General features: G+C 52.9%; 1 protein-coding gene across 10 annotated transcripts in view; it reads left to right on the plus strand.

The window, feature by feature from the left end:
* The first annotated feature begins 4715 nt into the window (after positions 1-4715).
* The window catches only part of PPFIA4 (PTPRF interacting protein alpha 4), a 33885-nt gene continuing 24890 nt past the window's right edge, over positions 4716-13710 (plus strand). For 3 of the 10 annotated variants that reach the window (XM_068538444.1, XM_068538448.1, XM_068538445.1), the window contains exons 1-12: positions 4716-4949; positions 6990-7091; positions 7482-7646; positions 7961-8035; positions 8267-8356; positions 8933-9124; positions 9424-9570; positions 9840-9974; positions 11850-11933; positions 12230-12361; positions 12727-12789; positions 13480-13571. In XM_068538444.1, coding sequence (XP_068394545.1) covers positions 4716-4949; positions 6990-7091; positions 7482-7646; positions 7961-8035; positions 8267-8356; positions 8933-9124; positions 9424-9570; positions 9840-9974; positions 11850-11933; positions 12230-12361; positions 12727-12789; positions 13480-13571 — 1511 coding nt within the window. The remainder of the gene's footprint in view (positions 4950-6989; positions 7092-7481; positions 7647-7960; positions 8036-8266; positions 8357-8932; positions 9125-9423; positions 9571-9839; positions 9975-11849; positions 11934-12229; positions 12362-12726; positions 12790-13479; positions 13572-13710) is intronic. The other 7 variants (XM_068538450.1, XM_068538449.1, XM_068538452.1 and 4 more) reach the window with 5 other exon arrangements.

Consider the following 13710-nt stretch of genomic DNA (forward strand, 5'->3'; position numbering starts at 1 on the left):
GAGTTCGTTAGACTAACATGGAAAGGAAGACTGAGGCAGGCCAGGTGAGGTGCTAGAAGCTCATGAGCAATAGGTGGGCTCTGGGAACATGACAGTGAGCAGAGCTAGGGAGTAGCAGGGGAGAAGGGGCTTAACTGGGCTTTGGAGAAGAGGATGAGTGAGGGCAAGTCTTCTTGGGTTGTTGAGCTGGATAGGGAGAGGAACAAGGGAGGAGGAGAAGCTTCTGGATTAGAGGGAAAGAGAGGTGGGGAGCGAGACTTCATTCCACTGGGAGGATGGTATCTGAAAACCCCACAGGGTGAGGGGAGCTGAGGGCTCAGAAGAATGTGTTCTGTAGTTCCTGTGAGAATGTGGTATGGTATGGGGAACTCAGGCAGTCTCCTTACAACTCAGTATGGAGCCAGCTAGGCAGTAGATGGAGAGAATTGGGTAGGTGGTAGATGAGGCTTTGGAGACAGGTCACTTCCAATGGGGAAGTGGCTGCCTCATGACCATGATGCCTGCTATGCAGAGGCCTTCGCTCAAGCTAGAGGAGGATCAGTGGAGGAGGGCCGAGGTGAGCTATCTCTAGGCTGCCATCTCCCTGGATGAAGGCGAGAAGGGCCAGGGCCCAAGTGCCTTGGCCTCTTGGAAGAAACACGACGCCTGAAGGAGTCATGTCCACTCCCTCTTCCTCCATCCCCTACCCCTCTTTGGAGTCAGACTGGAATTGAATCCTAGCTCTTCCTCTTACTAGCTGTATAGACTTGATTACATGACTTAAGTCCCAATTCTCACATCTGTGAAATGAGAAGAAGAATTGTGTCTTCCTTGCAAGGAACTGTGAGGATTAAAGTAAGTTAATATATGTCCACTGACAACACAGTGTCTGGCACATGGTAAATATTGAATAAATCATAGTTGCTATTATAATTGTTATTATTTTCCTAGATGACCACTTCCCTCCCCATTTTCTCAGGTCTTCACCCTACCTCCAATTGACTGGGTATCAGACCTTCCTCTTTTACCTCTTTACCTTGAAGTGCCCACTTTGTGTGGCTCATGGCCCACTTAGACTTGAGCACAGCTCCTGGAAGCTTTGCCCTGGCCCTTTGGCTTCTATGGGAGCTGGTAGCTTTGCCTTTGCTGAGCTGTCTCACCATGGTGGGGCCTGCCATCTGGCAGGGCAGTGGGGAGCCAGCCTGTCTGTGTGTGCATGTGGCCAGCTAGAGCATCAGACCCAAGTGCCCATCCCTCCTGTTTGTTAGGGAAAGATGGAGGTGATTTTTGGGGAGCCAAAGAGGCCTCAGAGTCTGCCTCTTCTGTGTTTATAAGCCCAGAGGCCTGGTTTTCATCTGACCCCTCCCTCCTCACACACACATAAGCTCAGTCTGGAGCCCTTCTCTGTTGTGTCACAGCCTGCCCACACTCCTCACTGGCAAAACCCCTCACATATGTTTGCTTTGGGGGTTGGTAGCTTTCGCCTCTGAATCAGGACTTGTGAGTGTTACTTAGAAATTATGCAGGAGTTGAGGAGGCTTCTGTTAAGCTGAGATGATAATTGCGCTATTTAAAGATGGCCATGGAACCAGAAAGAGCCAGGCGTCCCGATGTGGCTGTCTTCAAGCTCCCTTCTGCTCACCATGCTTGTGCAGTTTGTGGGGACAGGGATAGGAAGTCCTGGACAGTCATCTCAGGGGCATCTGTCTGGCATACATCTCTGGCCTCATCTTCAACCTGCTCTACATGATGCCAGTTCCCTAGGGGAAGTGGAGTCGCTACCTGGCTCTTGGTTTGGAAGGAGGCTGGGAAAGGGCTGATGACACTGAAGCCAGCTTCTCAGTTACCAGAATGACTAGGAGGATTTGAGGAGGCCAAGTCAGACCAAATAGCCAGCACATCACTGTAGGCAGCCTGAGGTCCTATGTTTCCTTCCTGAGAACTTCCCAACTGCTTTCCTATAAGGAACCATAAAAAACCCACCCACAGGCCCACCTTTGCCCACTACTAAGGTAATTCATACTCCCCTACAATTGTGGGGTGCTTTCTGCTTTTCCAAACTCTTTATCCATGATCTCATCCCTCTGAGGTGGACTAAATAAGGGTTGTGGCTTCTGTCTTACAGTAGAGGCCTTAGTAGGTCATGACAAGCCCAAGCTCACTCAGCTGGTCTGTGGCAGAACTGCAGCTCAGGTCTCCAGAGTCCCCGCTCTGGGCTCCTTCCTCTATATTACACTGCAGGCTGCCTGGAGATCTGTTGGATTGAGTCCCTGAGCTCCTGAGCACATTATACTCTTCTCCAAAAGACAGCCTCTGCCACAGGGGCCCCCTTCCCCAGACTGGCCTTCTCTTCTGCTTCTCATTTCTTCTTGGGATGGGGGTAGGGGTGTGGGAAGGGATGAGGGTCTGGCTGTTGATGAGCTTGGAGAGGTATGATGGGGCCAATGTGGCCTTTAAACCTCACAGATTGGAGCTTTAGGGTGAAGTGGGTGGGAGAATCAGAGGACTTGCTGTTATTAGCATTAGTGAGATGGCACCTCTGGCAAGACTGGGGTAGCAGCCCCTCCTATCTGCTCCCAGCTGCTCTGTGGGGCAGTGATGTTGGGGTAAGGTAGGGTGCAGACCAAGGTGCTACTTTTCACCTCTTGGAACCCTGCCCTTTACGGTGGCTGTGCAGCTTGGGGAATGGATCCCTGGATCAGAGTGTGTATCCAGTTTCTGTGTCTGGGAACATGTGTATGTCCTAAGTCTCCAAGTTCCTGTGTCGCCCTGTGTGCATGTGTGGGCACGCCCACATGCTGCCTGAACTACTGGGCCCTCTGGGAATGGCTGTGGGTATGAGCTTGGGAGTTCTCAAGCTGGCACTCTAACTTTTATCTTATCCAGGCCCAAGTTCCTCCCCAGCCTCACCTTGGCTATCCCCCATTTCTGGGGGAGGGGATAAGAGGATGACAGGGGGTTCAGGTAGAAGAGACTTGGCCCGTTTTTGGTTCCCCTGCTAGGTTCAACCTTGCCACAGGCCAGAGGTTGTTCCCTGTGTCTGACTTTTCACCTCACACTGGGTCCAGATGCCGCCTGTCCTGTCCCTGACCCTCCCAGTCTGCCTATTGCTCAGTCTGCTACCTGAGGGGTGAACAGGAAGCTGTCCCTGTGTCTCCCAAATGGGGATGGGGTAGGGAAGGAAGGAAAGCACCATTTACAGGGCTTCTCTGAGTGTTCATCACTGTGCTGGGTGTCTCACATCCCATCTCTCATAAAACAGGAGCTCTGAAGACAGCTCCCTCTGAAAACTGATTAAGGTGGTAGCCTTCCAGCAGTGAGCAGGGAGGTTGGAACCTGATGGCAGGCAGAAATCCCTAGCTGCATGCTGCCTTCCTCGGTTCACCTTCCTTTGCTCTGACCACTGGGATTCCCTGTGCCAGGCTCAAGGCGTTACTGCCAGGCTGTGCACATGCTAACCACCCTAGCTGGTGACTTCTGACAGTGCCAGCATTGGGCAGTTACATGGAGGGAGAAGATTCCCAGACATGAGCAGGGGCCCCACATGGAAGCCCTGCCCTAGGAGAGTAACATCTCCCCCACCTACCAACATCAATCCTTTACATCATTCTGCCTCTGCTCCAACCCAGAGGTGGTAGGCCATGAGTTCAGAATGGAAGCCTGCTGTCTGCCAGGTTTCAGGAGTAGGGGATGACTTGAGCCAGAGCCTCCTCCCTGAATGATGGGCATGGAGCAGGTCAGGGCTGTCTGCCTGCCCCAGTGTCCAGCCTGTGCCTTTTCAAGGAGCCATGTTGTGCCAGTGGTCAGGGTAGGAGCTACTCTCTCCCTGTTTCCTATGAACCCAGTAGTCCATCCTGTATGGGACTCATACCCACTAAGAGCCCTTTAACCCCTTCTGTGCTTGCCTTGGCCTGAATGTGGGGGAGAAACCTATGGGGTGGGGCAGGGACCCTATTTCCTCTCCTCCCACTCTCAAAGCCCCAGGTCTCAGGAGGACTCTGGGCAGCCTTCCGGCTGCTCCCTTGCCGCTTACTGAATTATTTCTATATTTGGCCAGCAAGCCACATGGGTGGGGGAACCACTCCACTGCAGCTGCACTTCTGACAGCTGTGGGTGGGGGAAGCTGGTGACAGAGGCTACAGCAGTGGGCATGTGCATTTCTTGGGCGAACTAAGGAAGGCACCATCTGAGTGAGTAAGCCCAGAGAAGCGGCATGCGCCAACTCCTCACCCTCTTCCCCCACGTTCTGGTCCAGGTTCCTGCCTCCTCTCCCCTCACCCACCTCCTGGATGCCCTTCTCTGCTCAGCTGTTTCTCACAACAATCTCTTCTCCAACAGACCACTGCCCTCCAGAAACGATGGTTGTCGCTGGACCCAGCTGGGACTCTGCCAGGCTCCAGTGCTCAGTCTAAGGAAAGGGCCCTCTTCCAGCCCTGCTCTCCCTGTCTGTCATGGCCACACTCAGCTGCTGCCTGCTTGCCTGGGGACATAGGGCACCCAGCCCCAGCGCTGAGAGGTTAAACCAGGCCCTCTCGCTCCATTTCACAGGGGCACTCTGGGCACCAGGCCCCTTTCAGACCGAGAGCAACTGATGCCATGGGAGAAGCCCCTGCCCATCTGTTCACTCACCTGGCACTGCCTGCTCTGAGACCCCTACACGGGTCACCCTGGAGGTGCCAACCCTGTGAACCCCTCCCCTGTGCCCTGACACTGAGAAAGCCCTGCCCACCCCCACCATGTGTGAAGTGATGCCCACAATCAACGAGGGGGACCCCCTGGGGCCTCCCCATGGAACGGATGCTGATGCCAACTTTGAGCAGCTGATGGTGAACATGCTGGATGAGCGGGAGAAGTTGCTAGAGTCCCTTCGGGAGAGTCAGGAGACTTTGGCGGCGACACAGAGCTGGCTCCAGGATGCCCTGCATGAGCGAGACCAGCTCCAGCGCCACCTTAACTCTGCCCTTCCCCAGGTAAGGCCTGATAGTCTGCATCTCCCTCATCCCCTCCCCTCACCCAGCCTTTCAGAGCCCTCAACTTCTGGGTCCTCAGCTCTCTTCATCTATTAGCATCTCAACAAAGGGAATTCACAGAGCATTTACTCTCCTTCACCTTGCTTCATAATACTTTTCCCAGTTACTCCCAAGTTCCTCAGGCTGAAATTGGCTCCACCTGGAGAAAAGGATGGACTTTGATGCAGGAAGAAAACCCAGCCTTAGTTGCCAACTGCAGTGAACCCATGCAGCCAGAAGGTGGCAGGCTGTACTGGAAAGACACCTCCACCTTGGCTGCTCCTCACCAGTGTCCTATTCTTGGAAGTGGTGGGTGGCGAACCACAGAGAATGGAGATGGGAGAAGCCTTAGAGGTTATCTAGTCCACCTCTCATTGCACAGATGAAAAAAACAAGAGGCATCACATGGAAAATTATAGGCAGAGCTGTGATACCCCTCTTATTCTCCTCAATCAACATGACTACTAGCAATAATAGTCACCATTTATTGTGTTTTCTGTGTGCTAAGCACTTTGACTGGAATTTCCTTCACTAAATTCCACAGCGATGAAGTTAGTGCTGTTATCGCCATCATCTCTAATTTACAAATGATGAAGCTGAAACTTGAGGAGATTGGTAAACTGCTCATGGCCACCCTGCCTGTGGGGGTGCTGCAAGGGTTAGGGAGGCAGCCCTGAGGGGCCACACTGCTCAGGACTCAGCTCCATGCCCTCTCCCCACGTGTGGGGAGAAGAACCAGAGTGGCTGAGTTTCCTACCCAGGGTCCAGAAGGGTTCGGGGGGCAGAGTCTTGTGATGCTTTGTAGATAGGAATATGGAGCCCTGGTGAGGAACTGGGGTGGGAGATGGGCCCATCCTACCCCACTGTGTTCGGAGCCCTGAACAAGCCCCAGGATGAAGGAGTCAGTCCCTGCCCCCAGGGAGCTCGTACACTAGAAAGGAGATAGACAAGAGCCCAAATGATAGGAAGAAAATGTGGAGGAAGAGAAGAGGGGCCCCCAAAGGATTGTTAAAGCAGTGTCAAGACCTAAAATAGCTGCCAGATAATTGATCCTCAGAGCAACACTTGAGGGAGGATTGTCTTTCGGATTAGAGGTTCAAAGGGGTTAGGTATCTTGTCCAAGGTCACAAACGGGCAGAGCTGAGATTTGATCTCAACCCCTCACTGGGAGCTTCATGAGGGCAGGGATTATGTCTTTCCTGTTACCATGTTTCCAGTGACCAGCACAGGAGCTGGTACATGGTAGGTGCTCACAGTGCTGGTGTTCTTAACAGTTTTCAGAGGAGGGAGGAAGCCTTCCACTGGGAAGTCTGGAAAGGTCCTAAGGAGGTGTGTCCTTTGAGATGGGCTTTGAAAGATCAGGTGTTGACAGAAGATTGGGCTTTCAGGGGTGGGGGGAGCCCACTGAGCAAAGGTGTGGAATTAAGAAGTTTACTAGTGACTGTCAACAGCGGTTACCCAGGTTGACCAGGTCTTAGGGTGTATGGAAAGGAACTGTGAGAGAGAAGCTGGAAACCAGGATAAGAAGTTTGTATTTAATGGTGTAAACAACATTGTGCTTTGGGAGATTACCCTGGCAGCAGTGTGTCAGAGGGGTTAGAGTTGGGGAGGGACGTTACTAATATCAAACCGGAAGTGAAACTCCCCTCCATCCACTTCTAAAGGGAAATGTCACTGGATTGTTGGAGAAACAGAAATACAAAATGGGAGGGAGGACATAATCAGGTTATATTGGTGGCTGGAGGGGGAAGGGGCCGCAGGGCTGACTTGGTGACTTTCTCACTCTTATATCTAACTGTATTCCCTTGCACCCTACTACATACTTGGAATGCTTCCCCTCTTGAGAAGCACATGCTTAGTGGTATGGATGGATAGGGATTTTTCTGGGGACAGTTGGTGGAAGTAAGGGACGAGTGAGAGGATCCCACCACTGACTTGGGCGTGCAGGATACTGCTTAGGTGGTGGATCCCCAAGCACTGAGGGGCCTTGGGGGTTTTCAGGAATTTGCCACCTTAACCCGGGAGCTGAGTATGTGTCGGGAGCAGCTTCTAGAGAGGGAGGAAGAGATATCAGAGCTGAAAGCAGAGCGGAATAACACGAGGGTAAGTGGGGTGACCTGGCGTGTGTTTGTGCTTTGGGGGTGGTGGGTATGACCAAGGGAGCAGGCATGGCCAGGGCCAGGACATCCCCAGCCCTATCCTAAACTCCTCCTGCCTTATATTCTGGGGTGATAGTCAGTTTGTTCAACCATCAGTGCTAGGCTTTTCACTTCTAGTTCGGGGTCATGGGAAAGGTTGGGGTCTTGGGAGAGAGGCTAGGGCAGGTATTCAGTTGGGGCAGCAGCTGTTTACCCACATGGAAGTATTTCACCATTCTAACAATGGTACACATGGCAGTACTCGTGTCTGCTGAGTGTTCATGTGGACCCTGCTTATAGCCCCTGGGGCATAGGCTCACAGCCCTTCCTCTTGCCCTCCCCTTCTCTCTGCCAGTTGCTTCTGGAACATCTGGAGTGCCTAGTGTCCCGTCATGAGCGGTCACTGAGGATGACTGTGGTGAAGCGTCAGGCTCAGTCACCTTCAGGGGTTTCCAGTGAGGTGGAGGTGCTGAAGGCTCTCAAGTCACTGTTTGAGCACCACAAGGCCCTGGATGAGAAGGTACCTAGGCTGGCCCACAGCCTGCCTCCACCCCCAATCCAGCCAGGCTTCCCCAGAGCCTCTGTGCATCCCTTCTCTGAGATTTCTGAATCCTGTGTTTAGGGAAAACTGCCGTCTAGCTTCGTAACTGGCTCCCTCCTACAATTAATCCAATTTCCAGGTCCTTCTATTAGGTTCCCTCTCAGAAATTTGCCTCTTGGCAGGTCCTTCTCTTTGCCTTATGCTCAGTGGTGGTAGACCAAACCCAGCCTTCTCCAGCTTGAGTCCAGTGGGGTCCCTGTTTCTTTCTTCATCTCCCCTTTTATCTTGGACAGGTGCGAGAGCGGCTCCGGGTGGCCCTGGAGAGAGTGACCACCTTGGAAGAGCAGTTGGCGGGTGCCCACCAGCAGGTAAGCTGCTTGCCCTCCCTCCATCTGTAGACTACAGCTCCTGGAAGCCAAGGCTGGTTTACCCCTTTTCCCCACTCTGTTCCTTATCAGATTTCTCCCCTCTGTCTTAACTGGAGACTGTTAGCCAACAGAAGACATCTCTCTCTAGGAGGTGGGAGACTTGGAAGGGTCTAGAATATATAGGAGGTTCTCTTCTCTTTGACTCACTGCCCTGGGGACTGTGCCCTACAGGTGTCTGCCCTACAGCAGGAGGCAGGGGTTCAGGATGGAGTGGCAGAAGAGGAGGGGACTGTGGAACTGGGACCGAAATGCCTGTGGAAGGTGGGTCATGGGGAGCTGCATAGAGGGGACATGTCTTACCCCAGACAGGAGGTGGGGGCCCTGCCCTGCCTTAGTGCAGTAGAGCAACTGCTTGAATTAAATTTGGAGCTTTCTCCAATGTTACCATCTCTCTTTCCTGCTTTCCCCTACCCCATCTGCAAAGAAATCTACAGATTTTTGTTTTAGTGCCCAGTACATACACTGCTAAGCATATAATGTGTTTGTCCACTTGAATTGTTAGGTGCCATGTACCTAAGAGATCACTTTTCTTTCTGAGCCTCTGTTCCCCTAGTCATGCCCCTTTCTAGGTTACAAGAGGCTGAAATAGCAGGTAAAACTAGAAATGATTATGATTTCAAGAGATACACAGGAGAGTGAGAGTGTTCGGTCATTGTCTGGAATGAGCTTCTGGAGCCCAGAGGAAGAAGGGTGTACCTGGAGGTGTGCTCTAAAATTGAGGGCAGAGCTGTGATCTGCTCTGGTTGTGCTGTCCCTCTTCCCACCTCCCCAGGGCAGGGCAGGGGAATGGGATGCCCAAGGCTCTGATGACTGACTGATAGTTCACTGTCTCTGGAGCATGACGCGGGCCAGGTAGAAGAGCTGCAGGAGCTCCTGGAGAAGCAGAACTTTGAGTTGAGCCAGGCCCGGGAGCGACTGGTCACCCTGACAGCAACCGTGGCCGAACTTGAGGAGGACCTGGGCACGGCCCGCCGGGACCTTATCAAGTCGGAGGAGCTGAGCAGCAAACATCAGCGGGACCTCCGGGAAGTGAGCAAGGGCCTGGGCCTGACCCTATCTTTCTGGGTGCAGGTATTTGGCACTCAGGAAGGTAGCTGCTGGATGTCCTGGGTGTAGAGGGAGAGCCAGGCAGGGGCTGAGGAGTGTAAGACTGAACACTTGGTAGGGTCCAATGTGGGGAGGAGTGGTGGGAGGGATGGATCAAGGTCAGAAACTGATAAGGTAATGTGGAGGAGATATAGCCAGCCAGATTTGGTGGGGAGGTGCAGACAGGATGAGGGCAGGAAACAGATGATGACCTTCATCTCATCCTCTCCTGTACCGCTCAGGCTCTAGCCCAGAAGGAGGACATGGAGGAGCGAATAACCACACTGGAGAAGCGCTACCTGGCTGCTCAGCGTGAGGCTACATCGATTCATGACCTCAACGACAAACTGGAGAATGAGCTGGCCAATAAGGAGTCCTTGCACCGCCAGGTAACTCATGCAGATGGGGTTGGGGGACACTGTACTTGACCCTGGAGGTCCTAATGATCGTGCTGGAACCTCCCTTTGGTGGCCCAGGAGACCCTGAGGTGCTGGTCACCTTGGGAAAGGGAAAGTCAGGTGTCTCTGGGTAGCCAAGAATCAAGATTGCCCCCTGCTGCTTCTGACCTATCACTTGCTCTCTACTGAGGATGGGCCAGGGGGTGGGGGAAGCGTCAGTGCTCCCTCTTGACTCTTCTCCCCACCCCCCACTTTGCTAGTGTGAGGAGAAAGCCCAACATCTGCAGGAGCTGCTGGAGGTAGCAGAGCAGAAACTGCAGCAGACGATGCGCAAGGCTGAGACACTGCCAGAGGTGGAGGCTGAGCTGGCCCAGAGAATTGCAGCCCTCACCAAGGCAAGTGGGCCAAGGGCCTGGGAATCTTCCTCTGTTCCCTGCTTCCTGTGCTCTTATGTAGCCAGGCAGTGAATGGAGAGAGTGGGAGGCACGTTGGGCTGGGGGCCAGGAAACTGCTTCTCATTGCATGACTCCAGGAAACACACTTTGTTGTGTCTGTCAGATCGAAGAGTAATCCCTGCCCTCATCACCCCACAGGGATGTGACAGTCCCATAAGAAGGGATGTAAGAGTACTTTAATAAGTAGAAGAAACTGTGCTGATGCAAAATATTTTTATTATCATTTATACCATTGTAGTTAATACTTCCTTTTGGGGGGCTCTGAAGTGAAAAAAATAGGACTTTCATTTCTGGAAAGGTAAAATCTGAGAGGAAATATGATCAAAGTTTATACATCTCTGAATGGGGTGGGAGTTTAGGCTGAGCATATCTTTTTTTTTTTTTTTTTTTTGTCAAATTGAAGCATTCTAGATCTAGGGACCATCCCTAGCTGTTTGAATGATTCAGCTTTTGGACAAATAAAAGGGAATATAATTTTACCCAATGGATAGTTAACTTCATGGAGGTATGCAGGCTGAAAACATCCTAGGTCTGGAAGAGCTATGTAAATGCATGGACATCTACATGTGGTGGCTTAATCAAGAGAATTTAGGAGTGTTTACAGTGGGTCGGAGGCTTTCAGGGGTGCCTCATGTGGGATCACCATAGCTACCCACTCAAGCAATGGAGAGAAGAAAACCAATATTTAGTAAGCATCAGACCCCAGAGCCTCTGGAGGATAGAGGCTGGCCATTGTGCCAGTGTGGCAGCTTGGGGGCTCTGGGGATGGAACCTGCAGCCTGGCTGTACCTCAGTAGACTCAGGGCCACGTTTGCTTCTGCCACTGACTTGCTCTGTGACCTGGGAAAAGTCACTCCCTCCCTAATTGGGTGTCTGTGTCATTATCTCTGTGATGATGTCATCATCTCTATAATGATGGGGTTGAATTTGGTCATCTCTAAGGCCTTTCAGGCCCCTAGGAATGAAGGGCAGAGTTTAAAGTGCAGCAGAAGACATTATGTGTGGGATGCTGAACAGTCAGGTTTAGTAACTCTCAAAACTGACAAGAAAGGATGGACTGAAGTGATTAATATGTTCAAGGGAGTCATAGTAGAAGGGCTTTAAGGAGGGATTTCCTGACTGTAAGATGTGTGATTGTCTGGAATACCTTGTCAGAAGAGGCAGTGGGCTCTCCATCTCTGAAGATGCATGAATGGAAGGGGAGACCACTCTACTCAGGCTGGTTTAATAACAAAGGTAATCACCCTGGCTAACATTTGTTGAGTGCTTACTGTGTCCTAAGTGTTTGCCATGGATTATCACCTTTAGTCCTTGCAATGGGCATAGGTGCTGTTACTACAACTGAGGAGATAAAGACTCAATAGAGGTTCAGTAACTTGCCCAAGGTCACACAGCTGGGAAGGGAGGGAGCCAGGATTTGAACCAGTCTGGTTTGAGTCCATGCTCTTAAGGGCAATTCCATCTATCTGGAGGCATAGAGATTTATGGTCGCTCATACTTTCGAGTGGAGTTTTTTTCTGGAAGCGTAGGGAGAATTTAGCCTCTTGAGCTGCCAGCTCCGGGATGTTTCAAGGCTAGCCCTGAGCAGGAAGGAGAGGGTGTGGGTGGGGGGAAAGCAGCAGGGTTGGGGTACTTGGGAAGAAAGGCAATGGTGGTGGCAATTATGCTCCAAGATGGTAAGTGGAGAGCTTGGTTTCATTGGTCCCTGAGGCCCTGATTCCCAAGGGCGCCTCTGGCACCTGGGTGCATGGGATACAAGGTCTGAGCAGGAAGGCAGATGATATTCAGGCTGCACTGACCCATTCCTCCCTCCAGGCTGAAGAGCGGCATGGCAACATTGAGGAGCACCTGCGGCAGCTGGAGGGACAGCTGCAGGAAAAGAACCAAGAGCTGGCAAGGGTGAGCTTACTGGGCCAGACTCTCGAGCCTCCTCTCAACCCCAGGGCGGCATCCCAGGATGGTCTGTGGATAGGGAAAGGAGGAAGAGTGAGAGCTAGGGAAGGACCTGGCTAGGGACAGAGACAGAGCCACAGAGGGGTGGGAGGAGGTGGTCAGGAAAGCTGCAGACAGGGGCCCCCAGAGGATAAGAAGGGGACAGATGAGTGGGCTGGAACCACAGCAGGAATGAGTGGCTCCCTGGGATTGCAGTGAGATGGCCCTGGGGTGGCTTGGTGCAAGGTGGTCTGGTTATGCAGGTGCGCCAGCGGGAGAAGATGAACGAGGACCACAACAAGCGACTGTCAGACACTGTGGACCGACTGCTTAGCGAGTCGAATGAGCGCCTGCAGCTCCACCTCAAGGAGCGCATAGCGGCCCTGGAGGAGAAGGTGCTGTGGGTGGCGGGTCTGGATGGGCAGGGCTGCCCAGAAGGACGGCGCTGGCGGAAAGGGGCGGAGTGGGTAAAGGTGTGGGTGGAGCCGGGCGAGCAGGAATGGTTGGGATGTGAGAGCTTAGTCAGGAGCGGGGCGGGGGTGGGGGGCTGGGCGAGGCGGGGACTGCGGAGGGGTGTGGAGTGGAGTTAGGCTGAAGAGGAGCAGCCTGGTCTGGGGGTGGGGCGGTCTGGCAAGGAGAGGTAGGGCTGGGAGAGCAGACTGGAAGGCAGATCTTGCTGGAAGGGGAAGGCCTGAGCCGGAGTAGAGGAGCCGGGGTGGAGGGGAAGGGGGCTTCTTGGCTCACAGCTGTTCTCCCCCAGAACACACTGATCCAAGAGCTGGAGAGCTCCCAGCGGCAGATTGAAGAGCAGCACCATCACAAGGTACCCAGCTGCTGGCCAGCCCTGCCAGCCTGGGAGGGCTGAGCTTGCTGTGAGGAAAGAACAGGACTGTGTTTCAAGCAGCTGCCCTGAAACCCAGCACTGTGCTAGCCAGTTTGTTAGTCCATGTACACACATTATTTCACTAATCCTCCCTAAAGCCTATCATAGTAGATGCGTCACCACCACCCACCTGTAAAGAAGAAACTTAGCCATAAGCATAGGGCAGAGAGTGGGTAGCAGAGAGGCAGGACACAGTGAAGGACTCGACAAAAGGATTTGGTGGGGCCTCAAACCTGGTGAAGCTCTTGCTTTCTGGTGATTTGGGGCGGATTAGCCACTATCTCTATGCTAGCAATGTCTGTGAAGTCTGGGAGTTCACTGAGGGCCCCTCTGCTGCCCAGCCTTATTTGTCATGCATTTGCTTGTTAGTGAGGGCTCAGCAGGCCTGTTCTGGTAGAGTCCTTCCAGACAGACCTCTCTTCTGGCCCTGCCCCTGCCAACCCTTCTACTCACTTTCCAGTTGGACCTCTTCTCTTTTGGTGTCATCTGTGGGCTTGGCCTTTGGTCCCTGGCTTTGGACTTTGCAGTGCATTCTTCTGCTTCTCCCCAACTCTGCTGTTTTCTTTGTCCTTCTCTCATCTCTCTTCCCCTCCCTCACCCCTACCCCAACCATGGCTCTGCCTGGCACAGGGCCGCCTGTCTGAAGAGATTGAGAAGCTGCGCCAAGAGGTGGACCAGCTGAAGGGTCGAGGAGGGCCATTTGTGGATGGCATCCACTCCAGGTACTGGAGCTCAGAAGGCTGAGCTTGCTGTGATGGAGTCCTGGACGGACCTAGATGGACCCTGGGGGAGGAGACTTCCTCCCACCAAAATACCGCCCAGGACCTCAGGGTCCTCCTTATATTCAGGGTGGGACACTGA

The sequence above is a fragment of the Eschrichtius robustus genome, chromosome 3 (assembly GCF_028021215.1).
Source record: "Eschrichtius robustus isolate mEscRob2 chromosome 3, mEscRob2.pri, whole genome shotgun sequence".
Classification (NCBI taxonomy): domain Eukaryota; kingdom Metazoa; phylum Chordata; class Mammalia; order Artiodactyla; family Eschrichtiidae; genus Eschrichtius; species Eschrichtius robustus.